Genomic DNA, 16,825 nt, shown 5'->3' with positions numbered 1-16,825 from the left:
CAAAACGAAGAAAAATGGCTCAAATGAGACCATAAAACCACTGAGATTCAAGTAGAAGAGAATGGAAGGTAAAGAACTACTCTTGTGCCCAAAGTGCCCCTTATCATTTGTATCTTTTACAAGTCATCCTATCCCCTTTCCACCACGGCGGCCCTGCATCATGCTGTGCCCTAGGCTGACATTCAGCTGAGAGGACTCCATGGAGTTGGTTGTTTCCAGCTGGAGTCCATTCTGATTTAGTCCCTATGCTGTATTGTTAAATATATTTACTGTCTTTCTAAGCAAAGCTGATAGGCTGGCAGTCTTTGAACACACCCACCTCTGTGACTATAAAATATGGAGCTCCAGAATTTTCTCTAACACTATAGTCATGAAAATGATGTTAAGGATTTTACAAAAAAGTATTGCAGTATCACTTGTTTTCATCTGAAGTTTGTACAGTTATGCTGTGCCTACTTTACCTATTATTTAACTTCTCTTAACTCACAGCCCTATGAATTGCCTTAAAAAAAAAAAATGTTTCTTTTTGAAAGAGAGAGAGACAGAGCGTGAGTGGGGCAGGGGCAGAGAGGGAGACCCAGAATCTGAAGCAGCTCCAGGCTCTGAGCCGTCAGCACAGAGCCTGATGGGAGGCTCGAACACAGGAGCTGTGAGATCATGACCTGAGCCGAAGTCGGATGCTCAACCCACTGAGCCACGCAGGCGCGCCTCCTGTTGAGTTTCTCAACCTTTAAAGCAGGCGTCTAGTCTAGGCGCACCGTCTAGGCAGCGGTGCGAGAAAGGGCTCAGAAGCTGGTAAGAAATGAGCGCAGCACACTCTGGTTTGGGTCTTTGGGCAGATACTCCAGGTGCTCAGCGAGCATCCAGAGGGCGAGGAATCATTCCAAAGGCTCTGGTGGTGCTCTGAGATCATCGACGACTGTCTCCTTTTCTCCACTACTTTGTATTTGAATAAAGTAGTTTCAGAAACCTGTACCAAATTACTTCTTGTCAAGAGCACAACCTTCTGGTAAAACAGGAAATCTTCCCTCGTAATTAATCACACATTCATAAGTGTTAAAATAGGAGTTAGAAAAATAAATTATTCAACACTGACATTTTATTTTCTGAACTTTATCATTTTTACAAAACAAAAAGCAGGTATCAAAAACAGCAAAGAGGTTATAGAATTTCCCCACCAGTTTTCACATAAGACAGTGATTATGAAACTGGCGCCCAATGTGAATACGAAACACAGGCTGATTTCCCTCTTGGTCATATGCATTTGGGTGGTTTGTTTTGGAGCCACTGAATAATAACTTTTTATAAGCACCGGTCATTTTTTGAGAACCCATTTGGTTTGTCCAACAAGTAAACACTTTTTGCTATGCGGCATTTTCCTTTTTGAAGAACCACTAAGCTAAAATACAGAATGTGTAGATGTCTGGATCTGAACCAAAGCTTTTAAGATCCTATTTACCCTGAAGAACACTGAAGACATTTATAGGGTATATCAAATACTAGTTATGTACCTCATCATGTCTAAGGCAGCTATTAGAGTTCTAAATAAATCAGCATTTCATTCACAGGCTGCCCAGAGTTTGAACTTCATCAAAGTTTTCATGTCTTTTCTGATTTGGAGTAGTTTCCCCAAATAGGGTCATATTATTGGAACAAAGTTTTATGCTCAGGCCAAACAGGCTCTGGCATTTCATAGATACATTTTTGTAGAGCAAGACTTCTTGCTCTGGACCCTGGAGACCACAGAGAAATCGAGAGGCCATGATTACTGGGTGCGGAGAGGAAGAGGCATACTTAAGCTCACATGATCTGGAGGTAAGCAGAAACAAAGGTGGAACTCGCTCGTGCTGTTCACCCCACCACCTGTTCCAGAAACACATTTTGCTTAAATACGGGAATTATGGTCCAGTTTTGCAATGTTAATAGCTGCCAGTTTCTCAAAGGTATTTTTTGTAAAGATCATTTCCTGGCTAGCAATGAGTTAGGAAACTGGCCTCAAATTCAGATCAAATTTTTCACTATTAGTCAAAAACAAAACAGAACATCTCAAAAAAACAAAAATGCAAACAAAACAAAAAAACCCCCACCAGCCAATAGGGGTTAAAATTGCACACTTAAACTTGAAGGCAAATTATATTATATACAGACAGGTATACACATCACCGTAATAGTTTTGAGAGCGTGAAACACTCCTGTTGAAACGTTTCCTCTATATTATCCCAATTTTCATGAAAGGAAAATTGATATGTAATCTCCTTCTTTACAGATATGAAAAAGGAAGCAAGAAGGCAAAGCTGAGAGAAACAGATGCTACCCCCAAGGGCAGCGGTGGCATTTGGTTGTTTTGGTCTTTGTACCAGCAACTCCCACACCCAGAGGAGAGACCCAGACCCTGCTGGGCTACACAGTTTTCCTTGCAGTCAGCACTCGAACAATGGACCCCACTCCTCCGGCAGCAAGTGCCTAAAAACAGACCAAAACGTAAATGTTGACAGAATCATAAAGGGTCAGTCCTCATACCAAATAGAACATTTTTCTTTTAGAAGGAATGTGTGCAGCTACCGATTTTGAATTCTTTAATTTTCATAAATACTTCTTGAACTCCTGTCATGTCCCAGGGACTGTTCTTGGCACTGGGGATACAGTCCCTACCCTTATGTACCTACACGCTAGTGAGATACTAGTTTACATTCTAGTATGTTGTTTTCAAATAACAGTATGTTCTTAAAGATTTACAGCATGTTCTTGCCTAAAACAGGTGCTCAAGTATAGATTTAGGATATTCACTTTATTCTCTTCTTAGCACGGGCAGGAAGAAATCGAAACCGAGAGCAACTGTCCTAAGTTCCTTTAGATTAGCCAGTTTGTCAGATTCTTTTTAATTCTCCCAAGCTAAGAATATATTATTTAATAGCTAAGAACTTAGGAACTTTAATTTTGACTTTACCTTAAAAAACTGGAAGTCATGACTAAGCATCAGGAATTTGAAGCTCTGGTTTACTTACTGAATACTTTTATGTACTGGGTACTATGCTAGATGCTAGGGATATAGCCATCTTCTGGTCTATTGGGAAGGGACAGACATGTAGAGATCATTACTATACTATAATATAGTATAATATTCTGTTCACACAAGTGTGCACTGGGGTGTAAGGAGCCACTGAGGTAGAGAAAATCACGAGCAGAAGTACACAGGTGTGAAACGGCATGGGGTGTTCTGGGAAGCAATACTACTGTGCTCGCTGCTGGAGCACAGGGAGAAGAACATGAAGAGGAGTGGCTGGACCTGGGAACTCGGGCTTTATTCTGCAGGTGACTGACAGGGTAGATCTGGGTTTTCGAGAGGACACTCTGGCGACCGGGTGGAGAAGAGATTTGAGGGAGGTGAAATTGGTAGCCGGAGGCCTGTTTAGGAAGCTACGGCAACAGACTGGGAGAGACGCTGTGAAGAGTTGCATTAGAGGTGTATCTGAGTAGATGGCTGGAAAAGCGTTTAGGAGACAGATTGGCAAAAACCAGTGAGTGATGTTAGGAAGCAATGAAAACTTAATATTAGCCTCAGTTTGCTTCCCCACCCACCAAAAGGCAAATAATTTTTACGAGGGTTAAATGAGTTAATCTTTACAAGGTGCTTGGAATACAGTAAGTGCTCCATCAAGGTCTACTATGATCCTGAGACTAGACAGGAGCTAGGTTGCTTAGGTTTTTAAGCTGGCTCTTCACCTCTAAATTGAGGATGATAAAGATGTTTTATACCTTATGGCGCTGTTTTAAGGAGTGAATGAAACATAAACTAACGGTACAGTGGCTGGCAAATGGAACGTGTTCCTGAAGAGGATGACCATATACGTTATTCTCCAAGTGGGACACTGGGGAGTGAAAGGGAACTATTCATAATTATGTTGGGAAAATAGGCATAAACTGGGGCAAACGGGAGGTATGGTTACCGTGTCCATAAATGTTAGTTCTCTTTATTTGACAGTGCATGAGAGACCAAGTGACTTGACCAAGACTAATCGACAAGTTTTACTACCTATTCTTATTTCCGAATGTGCTTTCACTCAGACACACACAATAGCTTCTGAAAACCTGAGTTCCGGGAATTGTAAGATATTAGAGAACATACCCCCTCTCTGTGGTTGTTTCTATTTAAATGTTACACTGCTTACATTAATATTAATATTACCTAAGTGCTGGGTGTTAAAAATTACCTTACCAACTTTTAAGCTAAAGCTAAAAATTCCCCTTAACTATTTTTTTAATGGACAGTGTACTATCTGCAGAATGAAATGCATAAAAAAATACAGGAATTCTTCATCCCACCTGTGAGTTTTTTAAATTGTGTAACATATATAACATACACTTTGCTATGTTAACCATCCGTAAGTGTAAAATTCAGTAGCATTCATTACATTCCCAGGATTCTACAGTCACCACCACTGTCTATTTCCAATACTTTTTCATCACCCTAAAAAGAAATGCTGTTCCCATTAAGCAGTAACTCTATTCTCCCTCCTCCCCAGTCCCTGGTAACCTCTAATCTATTTTCTGTTTCTCTGAATTTGCCTAGTCTAGATATTTGATAGAAGTGGAATCTCACAGTATTTGTCTTTTCGTACCTGGCTTATTTCACCTTGAGTAATGTTTTCGGGGTTCATCAGTGCTGTGTCACGTGTCATAATTTCCTTTATTTGGTTGTCCAATAAACAAAATGTGGTGTATGCATAAAATGGATTATCTGTTCATCTGTCCATGGGCACTTGGGTTGTTTCTACCTTTTGGCCACAGTCCAAGAATTCTTGATTTTTACTGTTTCTTTTCAAGGTTTTCATTTAGTTCAAAGTTCAAGATTATGTTAAATGAACAATAATCATTACTGAATAAATGTGCTGCAAATCAGAATCTCTTAGGACCAAGGCAGTAAGCATAAAATCTAACTTTCACTTTCACACATTTATTTGTAAAGACAAAGATGTATAACCAACAAGTCAAAGTAATTATCTAGATGAGAGAAGTTGTCATTGTCACTATTATAAAGGAGCTGGCCACAGAGATTTATAATTCATAACTCACCTTTTCATGCCATTGCAATAACACAGCACTGCTATTGTCAGAGGGACTCTCGAAGCCTTTATAAATATACTTCATTAGAAGATCCACACCGTTCTTGTCCAGGGACTGAACTGCCTTTTCAATATCATTAGCTTTAAAAGAGATGAGCACCTTCAAGACGATGCTGCCTGCTCGATCCTGAGGATAAGAACAGAACATTTAGACATATGCGTGCCAAGTGGTTGCTCTAGAAAGGCCACACTGAGACGGTGACATTTAAAACCTGAAGGACATGAAAGAAGAATCCTTGGGGGCATCAGAGAACAGTATGTTGGTCAGAGGAAAGAACTGCTGTTAGTGTGTATTCCGGGTGTTCAAGGAACAGCAAGAAGATCCCCGGTGGCCAGAGTGGTAACGGTGGAAGAGTAGGACGTAGGACGGGTCAGAGGGGTGGTGGGAGGGCAGACTGTGTAAGCCCTGCAGGCCACTGTGGGGACAACAGGGATATAACCTGACTTGTATTTCAACAGGATCACTTTGGCCACCATGCGGAGAATAAGCTGAGGTGGGACTGGTGGGGGGCAGGGGACAAGGCAGAAGGAGGGAGCCCAGTTTAGAAGTTATGGCAATAACACAGGCTGGTTTTGGCTAGCATGGTAGCAGTGGAGGGGGTCAGATTCTTGATGTATCTGAAGGAGCGCTGAGAGGATTTGCTTACAGATAGAGGTGCTAATTTGCCAATGCTATTGAACCCACATTTCAGTTTTACTTCTTGTACTCACAAAAAGATCTGAAGACAAAATGAGCTGCAGTTCTACCTTGAACCATCCTTCAAAAACAATACGCTCAGAAAACTTAAATTTTAAGTTTTATATCTATAGTCAAGATATAAGATACGGTGATCTTCATTTATAATTTTTTTTTCTTTGATAAAAGGCTGCTCCAACAGCAAAGTTATTTTTTCACCCATGAAGCCAAGCAAAGAGAACATTTAATTTACCCTTCCAACGGTTCACTTCTCCTATTCAAGAAAGAGTGATCTCTTCGGCATTCCTACTGATCAGGGTTTTACAGAATGTTTCTACCTCCTATTGCTGTTTTCAGTTTAAAGACTATGCAATTACCCAATTTAGAAAAATATTCTTACAATTCTCCACCCACAAACTGTGATAAAAACTCAGCCACATAAAAGCAGAAGGTGGTAAAATTGAAATTTCAATGACGTTCCCCACCATTTTCAAAAACCAAAGAAATGTTTCCTCTTATTGTGGCCTAGATAATTATTATGCATTTGCCCAAACTGTTACTAATACTCAATAAAGAGATCCTTAGGGCTCCTATGGACAATGGGTTCAGAGCCCTGGGCCACATTTTAAACACTAAGTAAATGTTCTTAAGAATCACTGAAAGACTGCTGCCCAGGAATGTAAGTCAGGTTTTGCTGAAGGGCAGTTTGGCAATAACACTTGTACCAAAAGTCTTAAAAAATGTGCATTCTCAAACTCAGCAATGCACTTCTAGGAATTTATTCAAAGGAAACAAGAATTTATGCAAAATTGTTCATTTCAAAAAAAAAGGTCAATATTTTAAATATATGACAAAGGGAGATTAGTTATATGTAAACCGCAGCGTATCTATATACAGGCATTAAAAAAGATGCTGATAGAAATAAACTTATTGCCAAGATAAGATATTCATGTACATTGCAAAAAGAAAAAAAGTCAGTTACAAAACTCCATTTTTATTAAAAAAAAATACCAATAGAAAAGCTCTATAAATATATATTAACACCAAAAAGTAATAACCAATTATCTCTGGACAGTAGGATGATGATGATTACTAGTTTTCTATAAACATTTAATTCTTATATAATTTAGAAAAATTTTTAAAAAGCAACCAAGTAGAATCGCTTTACTTCGTAAAAGTTTTGTTTATTCTTCAAGCCTTTGCTCAACTTCAACCTGAGTGGCCTCCATGGAACATACAAAATGCTCTCTTATCATAGCTCAATATCAGAGTGCTAACTTTTCTTATGTAAATTTTTACCTATCTAGCTGCATTGTGAGCTCTTGTATGTAAAAGACAGTAAACAGTTAAAAGATTTGTTGATTTCAAGACACTGCCAGGATTTTGGTAAGAATGCTAAGATATCAGCAGAGATCACTGAGTTGTCTGTGACTCACCTTCACCGCCTGACTCTTGGTGTTGATGGGGGGATTTTTCAGAGCTGCCTGTAGGGCAGCGGTCATGTTTCCTGTGATGGAGGTTAAGGGCATAGTAGGAGAGGGCAGGCCTCAGGAAAGCACTGGCTCTTAAGCCTTGACTTTTACATTGAAAAATTACCATGGTCACTACGTTCAATATTGTAAAACTCAACATGTTGGTTTCAAGGATGTCAGTCAAAGGTATGATACTGAAAACACTAGAGACGGTAATAAAGCAACCACCAGCTCTTGCGTGGCTCCAATTACTAAACGAACACTTTGATAGCCTTTCATTTTCCAGTAAGACACATGCAAACATTATCCAAAGCTATATTAAAAGAATAGGTCCCAACATGAAACACCTATCCTCAACCAAAATGTCTTTTATGTGATTCTAACTGGAAAAATGAAAGACCAAACTTTTGCTAGACTTATATTCTACATTAACTGAAATGCTGGTAGAAAATACTGGTCATTATTCTAGCAATCGAAATGATACACATTAGCAATCTCTCAATATTGATGAAAAGAGGCATCACAAAAGAGCTAATAATTCAGTGACTTTTTAGGCAGCAGCTTAATTTTTCTGTTTTGGATATTTTCTCTTATATTTCATAAAGGTTATTAAAACTGTCTTATGTCATACCTATTAAATTTAGTCTTTGGAAGCACTAGTGAGTTAGCAAGTACGAGGCACGGAAGGCCAATCAGACTGTCAGAATCTACAATCATTCCCCTAAAAGGAAAACCAGAGTTCACTTGTTCCTCCATCTGTAGTGCCTGACCAAAGCTTGTCTCTCGGTTGTAACAAGTGAAGAAGAGACAATATCTTTTTATTTTATACAAAGCAGACCCATTATATGAATACAGCAGTACCAGTTAAGAGTTATCACCCATCAACCTACAGTTAGTTTCACAAAACATCATTTATCCATCACAAAGAATGTTTTCAGACATAATAATGTTCATTGCTTCTGGGGGGGGGGAGGGGGGAATCGTCTGACAAAAAAACAAAAAACCAAAACCAAAAACACAAGCCTTAGGGTTGGTGGTAAGCTGTTATTTTCAAGGCTTAACGAACTTCTAGAAAAAGCATGCCTTTTGCAAGATTGGCTCAAAACATTTAAGACCCAAAACATTTAAGTATTTAAATAATGAAAAATAGCAACAGCTGACTATGAAGGTTGTGGAAATCAAAGAAACATCTGTATGTTGATAAATGTTTAATGCTGTATTTTAGGTGCCTTTAAGACTAGATATAGTTAGAACCAAATATTTTCACTCATATTTCCCCATTATACTTTAATAGGATATAGATGAGGAAAGGGTTTTAAAAAGTCTTATCTTATGAATACATTAGAGAATAATCAGAAATAAATGAGTTCAGTAATTGAGAATCTCTAAAACTACAGCTTTAGTTGTTGCAACATTTACATTTTTCTAAAAAATATCTGGTGCAAATGTTCAAATTATGAATATTCAAATATGCAAAAACAAAAACCAGGAACTGACAGCCACATTTTAACTGAAATGGAAACGATTTCAGGATTACAAAAACCATTCTGCTTCGTACAAATGACTCATCGTCTATTTTATTCTTCATCTATTTTATTCGCTGGGGTTTATTTTAAATATTTCCAGGGATTCTCCACATGCAAGCTCTGTCTTTCTATTGTCCCTTGCTTATTAGCAGGTAAAAGGCTCCAAGCTTCCTTCGCCCGAGTTGGTTGCTTTGGACTCACCCCACCCCCCCTCTCCGGGTTAGCAAATTGTTGATCTTGCAACCTATATATTGCCAAATTCCTTTCTCTTTAAAAAAAAAAAAAAAGAAAGAAAAGAAAGAAAGAAAAGCAAAAAAGCCCACGGGCTAAAAGGACAGAGGGCCTCAATTCTGCAAATCGCCCCTTCACTGCCGGCAAGGAATAAACTCTCCCAACGCTGCCAAAACCAAACCACCAGAACAGAAGCAGCCCGCTCCTCCCAATCAGAAATTTCTGGAGCCACCGTGGCCCCGGCAGGCACCGTCCTGCGGAGGACAACTTAGGCGCCCTCCGAGGGCCACAGAGCAGCACCAGATGCCTCCCCCCGCGCCGCGAGGGCGCGGCCGCCCTGCCAGTTCCCTGCAGGCAGCAACTCCGGCCGCAACCTGAGGAATCGGGGGCGGGAAAGGCGCGCCGGGAAGGGCAAGTTTCCCAGGCGGGACCCTGGGTCCCGGGGCGACTCGGTTAGAAATGGGAGCGTCCCCTGCCCTCTCAGAGTGCGGGAGCCCAAAGAGACAGGTGAGCTCCGCGCCTGTGCCCCGGGAGCGGCCCCGGCTTCGCAGACCCTGCCGGCGGCGGGGTCCGGGGAGAGGGGCGCGGTGGGGTACGGAGGCCGGCAAACGCAAGGATATTGCCGCAGGCAGGAGTCCACCTCGCCTTCGTCGGGCCCGGCCTGCCCGTCGCCCCCGTCTTCCTCGTCCACGAACTTGTTCTCGTCGTACTCATCCACGTCCACCTTCCGGAACCGGGCCGACGACACCGTGTTCTTCGACATCCCCGATCCGGACCGGTGGCAAAAGCCTCTTGTTGGTGCTGCCTCTACCTCGGTAAGCGTAGCCCACCCACCGGGAACCCGCAGCCTGGCGCCTTCACTTCCCTCTTCCGCTCTGGGGCGTCGCCGGCAGCCGGGGCTCGGGCGCTTCTGGGCCTGCGCGCTGGCGGCGCTCCTTCCTCCTCAGCTTCATGCTCTTCTCTAGCCTCCTACGCCGCCCCCACTCTTCCCCGGGGAGCGCGCGCGAGGGAGGGAGCGCGCTCGATGCGGTGCGCAGGCGCAGGCTCTCCGCAGGAAAGGGGCGGGGCTGGGCGAAGAAGGCGGGGGCGGGAGGGGGCGGGGCAGAAGGGAGGGCCGAAAGCGGTGCCGCGGGCAGAGCTAAGAGGCGATTGGACGTCCGAGGACGTCACGTGATCCTCAGGGGGTTTCCATAGCAACGCTTCTCTGCGGTCCAGCCTAGGGGGTCTTAGGTTGGCGGCTATGGGCACTGGGGGCGGGTGGCTTTTGCTGCCGCCGCCGCTGCCAGCGACCCGTCGTCGGGGTCCTGCGTGAGGTCCGGCTGGCCCGGACTCGCCTGTGGGGTGGGATGGACTGGTTACCGGACCAAGTCCCCTGCAGTTGGCAGGAGTATGGGGCGGAGTGATGCACGCCCCGGCGCCCAGTGTCGTTCTAGTTGTCAGAGGCATCACTTCGGACCGTGCGCTGCCGGTGGCTGCGGTCCCGAGCCGGGAGCCCCTTTGCCGGGGTTGGAACTACGCTGAGCGGCCAGCGGGAGGTCCCCAAGGACGGAGTCGAAAGGTCATATCTTATCTGTCAGTGCTGTGTACAGCATCCCGACCGCACCTGCAGAGCCGGAACTAGGTATTATATCCATTGCGAGGGAGGGGGATGTTGTGGGCAGGGGCTGGGGTGACAAAACTGGGGTGAACCTGTGGAATTTGGGGTAGGGTCAGCTACTGACATCTTAAAATAAGTGGTTGTTGGGAGCAAGAATGCTAGAAAAGGATAGGGGCGAGATATACTCTCCGGTGCTGAGGGGAAACAAAATGTGTAAGGATTAGTAGAAGCCAGACCTTTAAGATATATATTTGTGATTTAAGATTTATATGATCCTGCTAGGCCAGCTTTTTAATTACATTTGACATCCTCATTTCTGAGAGCAAATCTCTTACTGAGGAGGTAAAGGCACTAAAACTAAGGAAATGGTAGTTGTGGTGTGTGTATAACACTGAAGTACAAATATTTGCAGAATAAAATTATTCTGGACATTTAGCTGGACACTGCTCAGATAGCTTTATGTTTTCCTGACATCCTATCAGATCTAGTTCAATTCCATCTGTAGCAGAAAGCTGGCTGTTTTCCTGTTAATACCCCAGCCTTTGGTTTCCTGTGCTGTATTGAAAAGAGCACTGGACTTAGAATAAGAAAACCCTGGCTCAAGTCTTGACTTCCACTCATAATCTATTTGATTAAGGCTGCCACTTAAAATTATGAATTTCAGGTTCCTTGTTGTTAAAGTGTAGCTGATAATGTGTACTTCACAAGACTGTTCTGAGGATTAAATACAGGAAAGTGTTTTGAAGCTCTAAAATTCTACATAAATGTAAAATGCATGTTACCTGTACTTTTGATTTTGGCACTAGTCATATGAATTACTTAATGATATATCACGTTTTATCTTGCTCCTGGAAGAGCTCAAAAGATTCTGGAGGACAAGGTCTTGGCTTATATTTATTTTGTATCTTCCTTTACATTTGATATAATGCTAAGCATGCAGAAGGTACTCAATACATTCAGGTACTCAATTATTTATTGATGAATGAATGAAATGTGAAAGGCAGTAGTTTTAAAGTCATCACACTGAGCATAATGAATCAGTAAGAAGAGGAAGAGAGATCTCAAAATCAAACATTTGTTGGACAGATATGCATACATATGCATATACGGATATGTATATCTCCATCGACATGTATGCGTATGTATATGTGTGTGTGTATATGTATATATATATGTGTGTGTGTATATATATATATATATATATATATAGAGAGAGAGAGAGAGAGAGAGAGAGAGAGAGAGAGAGAGGACATGAGCAGGGGAAGGGCAGAGAGAGATGGGAGACACAGAACCCAAGAGACAGAGACAGAGGCAGAGAGAGACAAAGAGAGTTCACAGGAATGGAATGCATCCTTTCCTCTTGGGAGGAAGAAGCAATATGGCATTTTTCTCTTCCCAATTAAATCACCTTTCTAGAAAATATATCATTTAGGTGATAGAAGTGACACTTCTTTAAATTAACATTCAAGTTATGAGCAAACACTGATAAAAACTCCCCTAAGGACTGTCTTAAGAGAGCAAAGGAAAATTTTCTACCTGTTGGTACTATTTATTTTATAAAGTCATATACCAAAGTATCAGACCATTACTATGGTGAGTGGCATTATATAACTTAGAATAAAGATTTGTTTTAATATTTCTTCCTCAGTTTCAATCTATTGCTAACTTTAGTAAGAACTAAACAATATACTTGTTTTGATGTTGAAGATGATTGTACTTTTTGTTCTTCTAAATCAAGATTTTCTTTGAAGAGAAAATGAAACATTAGAAGTGCTATTGAGAGCAAATGGAAACAAGAATTTAAGAGCTAATGTATCCCCTCTCTTACATTTCTCTTCTTTTATATTAGGTCTTCTGTAGGAAATGTCTTTATTCTCTTATTTTAGAACTGGAAAAGAATCCTGGTGTAGAAATTAACTCAAGGGAATAGTGAGAGGAATTTAAAGAATCTAGTTGCTCAAGGGTATAATTGATATGGTTACTCAGAATCTTGTTCTATATGTTGAATGTGTTAAATATAATTAATTCTCAGCCGCATATTGCATAATACATTTGAGATGTAATAATATCTAAAAAGTCCTTTCCCAGTGCAGTATTTTTTACTGTCTCACAATGATAAGTACCTAGAAAATAGTAGGCATGCAACACATTTTTATCTAATGAATGAATAATCTGACAATTTTGCAATCATATTTAGAGATCGAGTATTTCCTTTTTTTCCCCTAAAGTTTATTTATTTTGAGAGAGAGAGATGGAGTATATGTGAGTGGGGGAGGGGTAGAGAGAGAGAGAAAGAGAGAGAGAGAATCCCAAGGAGGAGAGCTCATGACCTGAGCCGAAATCAGGAGTTGGACTAAGTCACCCAGGTGCCCCAAGAGATTGAGTATTTCTTAATGGACACTTTCATTTCCTCCCTACCCCAATTAGCTAACCATTAAATCTATAAAGCTTTAGGGAAATGTGTGTGTGGGTATGTGTGAAGGAACCTGTCCTTAATTATCTTTTAATTATGTAATACATATTATTCAACTTTCTTGCAAATTATAATTTTTAAAGTTAATTATAGTATTTAATTCATTTTAGGTAATATTATTCTCCCTATTTTAATTTTACAAATAAGTGTTGATCCCTGAAATAAAGATTTGAAGACATCTTATTTATTGTGCCAATAACCTGGTTTGGTACTAAAGTAAGATTAAATCTGAATTTTCTCAAGGTTAATGCTGCATGATACTATGTAGCTCCTGCTTATTTTCTGTGATAATGCAAAGAATGAAGGATCTTTTTAATTAGGAAGGATTTTGATAAAACTATCTTATAACACATCTTTTTTTTTTCCCCCCGAATATTTTCAGCTGAGTGCTCTACCTACCATGTGCTTCTTTTCCCCAGCCTTGGGACTAAATACTTAACAAACCAAGACTTTGTATCTTATAGCAATGAAATGGAAGTGAGGTCAGTGTTAATCAAATATATCAAACATGTATTATATATATATATATATATAATATATATAAAAAATATATTTATATAATATATATATAAAATAAGTAAGTTTCAATTTTGGTAATGATGTAATACTACTGTTCTCTAGCAACATAAATAATACAATATAAAAAGACTTTTTAGCATGTTATCTACACTATAGTATGGTCTAATGCTTGTACATAATAATCAAATGAAGTGGTGCTGTTTTGAAACCACCAACCTCCCAAACTTGGAATGTTTGCTTTGTGATTATTTTAGCTTTACATAACTATGATTACATACTCAGGTAGAGTAGATAGGGTGAACTATTTAATAATGGGACCTTTATTTGTTTATATATTAGTACTTTTTAAAAAAGTTTATTTATTTTTGAGAGAGAGAGAGAGAGAGAGAGCGAGAGAGCATGTGAGTATGAGTGGGGGAGGGGCAAAGAGAGAGGGGGAGAGAGAGAGAGAATCCCAAGCAGACCCCACACTGTCAGTGCAGAGCCTGATGTGGGGCTCAATCCAACAAACCCATGAGATAATGACCTGAGCTGAAATCAAGAGTCACATGCTTAACTGATTGAGCCACCCAATGCCCCAGTACTAATTAATATATATTAGTACTTCTAAGATTAAAAAAAATTTTTTTTAATTTCTTTTTTTTATGTTTTATTTATTTTTAAGAGACAGAATGAGTGCAAGTGGGGGAGGGGCAGAGAGAGAGGGAGACACAGAATGGGAAGCAGGCTCCAGGCTCTGAGCTGTCAGCACACAGCCTGACATGACATGGGGCTCATACACATGTGCTGTGAGTTCATGACCTGAGCTGAAGTTGGACACTTCACTGACCGAGCCACCCAGGCACCCTAAAATTAAAAAAGTTTTAAATCTGTGTTCTTGTCTCAGGAAAAATATTTAGTGCTAAATGAAACAATAAACCTTGTTTGTTAAACATTGTTTTAAATGGGACTCTTTATCTATTTCATTTTTTTAATCTGCTTATGGTAATATAAAGAGAAGCTGTGGACTGCGGATTTTTAAAAGTTATTTATCCTATATTCTTTCCCACTAATGGGCTCTCTTATTGATGCTAACAGTTGTTTTAATCAAGGTTACATTTCTTGTCATACTATACAATCATAATATTTAAGATAATGATAATTTATATTTTCTTTTCTAATATTTATATCTTATTTATTTTTCTTATCTTTTGCATTAGCTGGACTCTCAAAAACAGTGTCGAAAAATTGGGTCATAATAGGCATCTCCTCTTTGTTTCAATTTTATTGGAAATGGCGTTGGTATTTTACCAGTTTTATTTCCTATTGTTTTATGATATTTAGGAATGACTGTTGAAATGATCAAATGCTTTTTTTGAGAGGTCTAATGAGAAAAGCATATTATTTTATATCTTTTAATTTATAAATGTAATTAATTATATTTATATATTTTTTCGCACTGAACCATTTCCACATTTCCAGAATAAATTCTGATTACTATTTTAATTACTTGCTAGATTTGATTAGTTTATATTTTGTTTACATGATTTCAGAATCAGTATGTATAAGTGATATGGGCCCATAGTATTTCTTTGTGCTATGTCTATTTAATTTTTTTTTTTTTTTTTTTTTTTTTTTGAGAGAGAGTAAGTGCACGTGCATGTGCAAACAGGGAAGGGACAGTGGGAGAGGTAGAGAACCTTAAGTACTTAAGTGCAGAGTTCAACCTGGGGCCTTGATCCCAGGACCATGAGATCATGACCTGAGCCGAAATCAAGAGTCAGATGCTTAACCAACTGAGCCACTCAGGGCCCCCTCAATTTTGATATTAGGATTAGTCTACCTTTGTAGATGAATTGAGAAGATTTTCACCTTCTTTTTTATGCTCTGGAGAAGTTGGATAAGTGCAACTGTAGGAAATTACTGTGCTGTTTTTTCGTTGAAAGTTACAATATGTGCTTGCAAAATTGTCTGGACTTGGTTATATTTTTAGAGTTAGACCTTTCATCATCTATCTTCTGTGGTTATTGACTGGTTTTCTTTTTCTTTTTGACTCAATTTTAGAATTTATATTTTCATAATCATGCATTTCATCTAGATTATCAATTTATTGGCAAAAAGTTGCATAAAATATTTTCTTACAATTATTTTCATATCTTTCATGACCATGGACTTATTTCTTCTCTTGTTGCTTTAAGCAAAATATTAAAATCAGAATTTTTTCCTTTCCCCAACCTGATCGTTACAAATGCTAGTAGTATATCTTTACTTCTTTTTTTTTTTTTTAATGTTTATTTATTTTTGAGAGAGAGAGAACACAAGCAGGGGAAAGACAGAGAGAGAAGGAGACACGGAATCTTAAGCAGACTCCAGGCTCTGAACTGTCAGCACCGATCCCAGTGCGGGGCTTGAACCCACGATAATAATGACCTGATAATGACCTGAGCCCGAAGTTGGAGGCTTAACTGACTGAGCCACCCAGGTGCCCCATATCTTTATTTCTTATAGAAAATAGAAACTATAGTTTTTCTTTTTTAAATGTTTATTTTTGAGAGAGCGTGTGAGTGGGGGAGGGGCAGAGAGAGGGGGTTACTGAGGATCGGAAGTGGGCTTTGTGCTGACAGCAGAGAGCCCAACGTGGGGCTGGAACCCACAAACAGTGAGATCATGACCCAAGCCAAAGTTGGATGCTTAACCAACTGAGCCACCCAGGCACCCCATAAAATTTATAGTTTTGATAGCATTTGAAAGATCCCACAATTCCTATTTTTTCTGTCTACTTTTATTCTATTAAAATTTTATTAATAATAACAACTGCTTGATGAGTGTTTATTTTGTGTTAGACTTGGTAAACAGTCTCTTTATTTACATTATTTAATCCTCAGAGTAGCTTTAGGGCCTAGGAATTAGTGTTTCCATTTTATGGATGAGGAAACTAAGGCTAAGAGAGGTTATATAACTCAGCCAATGATACTCAACTAGCAAGTAGCAGACTGGTAATGGTAATTAGGTGTGTCACATTCCAAAGCTTGTGCTTTTAAGCACCACTCTCTGCTTTCAGTAAGTCTTTCTCATTATTCCCAACTATACTGCTTACCTTTGTGCTAAAAATAAGGATATAGCTATGAGGGTCCAAATAAACCCACACATAACTTTTCAATAGCCTGAAATGAAGTGTAAACCGTGAACTTAAAAAATCTTGTTATTGTAATGATTTTTTTTTTTTCAA

At 39.7% G+C, this 16,825-nt stretch overlaps 2 protein-coding genes across 2 annotated transcripts in view; one reads left to right on the top strand and one right to left on the bottom strand.

The window, feature by feature from the left end:
• Positions 1-1,077: 1,077 nt before the first annotated feature.
• On the bottom strand, positions 1,078-9,990 carry ARPC5 (actin related protein 2/3 complex subunit 5). The gene is made up of 4 exons (XM_047840980.1): positions 9,649-9,990; positions 7,236-7,308; positions 5,074-5,250; positions 1,078-2,463 (listed from the first exon to the last, which is right to left on the bottom strand). Exons 1-4 carry the CDS (start codon positions 9,789-9,791, stop codon positions 2,401-2,403), a joined length of 456 nt encoding a protein of 151 aa, XP_047696936.1. The 5' UTR covers positions 9,792-9,990; the 3' UTR covers positions 1,078-2,400.
• A 307-nt stretch (positions 9,991-10,297) lies between these two features.
• The window catches only part of RGL1 (ral guanine nucleotide dissociation stimulator like 1), a 259,235-nt gene continuing 252,707 nt past the window's right edge, over positions 10,298-16,825 (top strand). The window contains exon 1 of the mRNA XM_047840099.1: positions 10,298-10,649. The gene's annotated coding sequence lies outside the window, so the exon portion shown is untranslated. The remainder of the gene's footprint in view (positions 10,650-16,825) is intronic.

This window comes from Prionailurus viverrinus, chromosome F1 (genome assembly GCF_022837055.1).
Source record: "Prionailurus viverrinus isolate Anna chromosome F1, UM_Priviv_1.0, whole genome shotgun sequence".
Lineage (NCBI taxonomy): Eukaryota > Metazoa > Chordata > Mammalia > Carnivora > Felidae > Prionailurus > Prionailurus viverrinus.
The sequence above is the reverse complement of the archived record's forward strand: the minus strand, read 5'-3'. Positions and strand labels throughout refer to the sequence as shown.

Coding starts and splice junctions, on each gene's coding strand:
- ARPC5 (XM_047840980.1), bottom strand. CDS start 9,791: ATGTCGAAGAACACGGTGTCGTCGGCCCGGTTCCGGAAGGTGGACGTG. Junction 5,251..7,235: donor CCAAGAGTCAGGCGGTGAAG/GTGAGTCACAGA, acceptor TCTTATCCTCAG/GATCGAGCAGGCAGCATCGT. Junction 2,464..5,073: donor TATTGCAATGGCATGAAAAG/GTGAGTTATGAA, acceptor GTCTGTTTTTAG/GCACTTGCTGCCGGAGGAGT.